The 4,101-nt window shown below is 34.4% G+C and overlaps 1 protein-coding gene across 2 annotated transcripts; it reads right to left on the reverse strand.

Annotated features, from left to right (window-relative positions):
* Positions 1-259: 259 nt before the first annotated feature.
* Positions 260-2,127, reverse strand: LOC107839608 (heavy metal-associated isoprenylated plant protein 35). Of its 2 annotated transcripts, none has more exons than XM_016683176.2 (4): positions 1,903-2,127; positions 1,729-1,804; positions 582-1,575; positions 260-551 (listed from the first exon to the last, which is right to left on the reverse strand). In XM_016683176.2, coding segments are annotated over exons 1-4 (1,122 nt in total). In that variant the 5' UTR covers positions 1,954-2,127; the 3' UTR covers positions 260-550. The 2 variants fall into 2 exon arrangements, with proteins under 2 accessions (XP_016538662.2, XP_047250660.1); XM_047394704.1 differs by having other exon boundaries at positions 260-548; positions 579-1,575.
* Between the last annotated feature and the right edge of the window lie 1,974 nt (positions 2,128-4,101).

A 4,101-nucleotide genomic window follows, 5' to 3' on the forward strand; every position in this document is an offset into this window, starting at 1 on the left:
AGTTAACAGGAAAACATGGTGTTTGCTTTTCTGATTATGATCAAGGTATTTCCTAGAAAACTTAGCACACCAGTTGTTTATCCTAAATCTCATTTGTAAAGCATAGTAATCAATCAAAAATACTACGTGTATAAAGTGTTTCCTGTATATATTTATTTTCCTTAATACACATGACTTCACAGTGACATCTGGTAAGTTCTTTTATACATCCAAGTGTATCTGTTCTTTCGTGATCAAGTTAAATATCAAGCAGGACGCATTAGAGCAAATGTATTTACACATATAATTAGAGAGGCAAAAAGGAGATGAATGAGGCAAAAGGGGCCAAAATACAACTAAGCATTACAAGGCTAAGCTACTTTTAGACTAAAAAACGAAAATGTCTCAACTAAATAAAGCTACAAACATTCAAAAAAGAAGTAACAACCCACTAGAAGACCCAACACTAACACCTGGCATTTTCTAAATTACACCCTAATCTCTCCATTTTTATAATTATATCTACATAAAACCCGTCTTATACTTGTACTTATACAAGTAGTATAAGCCGTATACATATACGTAGGATTTTGTAATTTCGTTACATAATAAAGCATCCGTTTGGATTTTCATCACTGAACATTTCAAACGAATCCAACGGCTGTCGTGGATACGTATCCACATCGGACGGTGGAGGTTCCGCAACAGGACCAGAATACGTATACGCATAAGAAGTTGGAGGAGCCGGAGCATAATACGAAGCCGTATAGCTACTCGTAGGTTGAGCCGTATTGTAGCTAACGACGTATGCAGGTTGTGGGACATAGAACTGTGGGCCCTGCTGTGGGTAATAATGATAACCTGGTTGACGTGGAGGGATCTCATTGGTTGGGGCAGAAACTTGTGGGCCCATGTTATGATGTTCGAATACTGGACCTGCCGGAAGAACGATTGATGGTGTAGGTGTAGGTGTAGTCCCCTCTGCGTTGTTACTGTTTTGCCCTTTCTTTTTCTTCTTTTTACCAACACTGCCACTGGCTTCACTAACTGGGCCACCACCGCTTTTTTCGGCACTAGCAGAAGCATTATTATCACTTTCAGTAACTTTTTTCTCCGCCGCCGCCTCCGGAATTTGCTGTTTACCGGCAGTGTCGGTTACCGGTTTTTTCCCTTCAGATTTTTCTTCCTTTACTGTTTCATCGGTTTTCTCTTTAGGCGCCGCCGGTTCATCAGCTGAACCGGAGGCAGTTTCTTCTTCCGGTTTAGCTGGACCGGTGCTAGACTCTTCACTCTTTTGGGGTACTTCACGACTAGCATCTTCAATTTTTGCAGAGGGTTCTTTGGGTAATACAGTTTTTCCAGTTGATTTGGTATGGGGTTGGCTAGTTGATGCTGCTGATGCTTTGCTTTGAGGGTCAGTTTCTTTCTCTTTTTTCTTGCTTTTAGCAGACTTTTTCTCCTTGTGATCAGTCTGTTGTGGTACTAATTCGGCGTGTTTGCCGGATTTGTGTAGTTTTCTGAGGAGAGCTTCTGGCTCTACGTTGCCAGTTACTGTTGCTTTTTGTTGCTTGAGATCAATATCTATAGCGTACACTCCTGAAAAACGAATATCAGACTCAATAATGGCAAACTTTTCAAATTACTAACAAAATACAGAAATTTCAAAGGTTCAACTTTTTGTTCTTTATACAAATTAACAAGAAGCCAAAAAGAAGTATTTTTGCTGAGAAGTGACACGGCTATATTTACCTGGAACTTGTTGGAGGATTTTCTTGACTTTCCTTTTGCATCCTTCGCAATGAATGGAAACTTTCAAGACCCAAGTCTGCATAAAAAGATGTAGAAAAGATGTTAGCACCACCCAAAAAAAAAAAGGATTAGAGGGGAAAACAAGAAGAAGAAGATAAGAAGACAAAAATAAACCTTGTAGTTGAGGAGTACAGGAGGATCTTCAGGTCGATCTTGTGCTGCCATTATGACTAAAAACTGTAAGACAAGAAGAAGGAAATGAGTGAAGAAGAACTGAAAGATTTGTTTGCTAAAGAGGCAGTGTGAAAGGAGAGAGATGTTGCTTTAAAGAGAGAAAGGAAAAGAGGGAAAGTGAGGGAAAGCGCGAAGCTGTGTGAGTGTTTACACGGAGTGTGTTTTATACTGTGACTTTCGGGACTCACTTCGGGTTTTAACCAACGGATAGGCCAATTGAATCAATTTTTTGTTTGCATTATTCCCCGATTCATTTTGTTTCTTTTTTACACTTTTTTCTTAAAAAATACAGTATGTATTGAAATTTTTTAATGTTATCTTTATGTATATATTACGAAATAATATTTCTCCATTAAATCTTTACTTTATTGTAATATTGGTAGCCTTAGACACGTTTTTTTTTTAATAGTATTTATTACGAGTTTTTTATTTTTTATTTTATCTTGATGTATGTATTACAAAATAATTTTTCTCCATTAAATAGTTACTTTATCGCAAAATTTGTAGCCTTAGGATGCTCAGTCACACTGGACTGATACACATCCTGGACTCCCACGTAGGGAATCAGTGGGAATCTTGGAAATTGAATGAGAGCTCGATCCAGCAAAAATCGCGTAAAGAAATACAACTCCGCTTGTAAAGATATTTTGCCGAATGTGCGATCATTACAAAACTCGAGGAAGAAGCTTCGGCTAATTTTGTGCCAACAATCGCAATATGACGGGGTTTGGGAGATGGCGGCAAGTGTTAATATTACCAAGGATAAATACAAATATAGCAATTAATTTTATTTTTAACTTTTTAAATTTCAAATATTTTGAAATACAGCTATTTTTAATAATGAAAACAAATAATTCATGCGACAGGAGAAGTACTCTATTGATTAACCTGCCTGCTTTGTCACTTGGGAAGTTATGGAATGAATGGACAAAAAGAATTTTATTTACGCAGATGGTAGAAATTCTTTTGGAGAATCATTTTTCTCTAAAAGTTCATTGTGTACGTACCATTTTCTGGTGGATATTACTTATATTTCTTGCTTTTTTCAAGAGCTTTATTTTTCTCGTATAAGTTTTAAGTATTTGTAAAGATAACTTTAACAAAAATTTATATATAACATAAATTTTAATTAACTAAAAGCTAAATACTTAAATGTACTACGTCTCATGTTTTACAATTACTAAAAGAAGGAAGAAATGTGAGAAAATACTTGTACTTTTAGACGAAATTTGTTGTTACACAACCTTGAACTTTGCGGGGATCCTATGATTCCCTATACTATTTTTTATCATATTTAACTGGCATATATTTGCCTTTATCACACATTTTTTTCTTACGCGCTCCATGCGCATGGAATACACACAGTGGTCCAAATGATCAACTATATACTAGTTAAATACGGTAAAAAAAGGTCCAGGGGATCATAAAATTCCCATAAAATTCAGAATACGTTATTACAAATTTCGTCAAAGGATCAATATTTTTCACACCTTTTTTCCCTAAAAGAATGTCGACCGAGCACATCATTTTTATTTGTTTTGCAAGAAGCCATGCAAGCACACTTATACTTTCATCTTTGACGGATAATATATATAAATTAGTGTGAAATTTCATGTAAACCTACGATTGGATAATCATGGAAAGGAACCATCACTGCAATATCATTCAAGTTGTTAAAGAAACTAAAACCTAAATTATGGATAAATCTTTCATGAAACAAAAAGAAAAACTTTGCTTTAGCCTTTGTTCTTTTTCTTTTCCATGAACTTTTGCTAATGTAGCCTTTGTTCTTTTTCATTTGTACGAATCATGAAAAATAAGTTATTGATTGTTGGGAAACGATAATAAATCTCACTAACACTTGTGACAATAAATAAACTATAATAATAATATTTCTTTCATAATAGTATCACAAGTTTCAATAATAATAACAATAATAATAATAATAATAATAATAATAATAATAATGACGCTGATAATAATAATAATATAACTATTATAATATTTTAAGTAACATATAAAATACTTGAGTCGTGCTAGGCACTTTCCTAAGAAACTATTTTTGCAAAGTGAAATGTTTTCCCAGAATTAAACAAGTATTTTCCTGATTAATTATAGGATATTCAAGAATTATATAAG

This window comes from Capsicum annuum, chromosome 8 (assembly GCF_002878395.1).
Source record: "Capsicum annuum cultivar UCD-10X-F1 chromosome 8, UCD10Xv1.1, whole genome shotgun sequence".
Taxonomy (NCBI): Eukaryota; Viridiplantae; Streptophyta; class Magnoliopsida; order Solanales; family Solanaceae; genus Capsicum; species Capsicum annuum.

What these genes read in the sequence shown, in the direction of transcription:
- LOC107839608 (XM_016683176.2), bottom strand. Translation starts at nt 1,953, where the DNA reads ATGGCAGCACAAGATCGACCTGAAGATCCTCCTGTACTCCTCAACTAC. An exon ending in CTGTACTCCTCAACTACAAG is followed by an intron (nt 1,805 to 1,902) that starts GTTTATTTTTGT and finishes CTTTTTATGCAG; the next exon opens with ACTTGGGTCTTGAAAGTTTC. An exon ending in AATCCTCCAACAAGTTCCAG is followed by an intron (nt 1,576 to 1,728) that starts GTAAATATAGCC and finishes TTCGTTTTTCAG; the next exon opens with GAGTGTACGCTATAGATATT.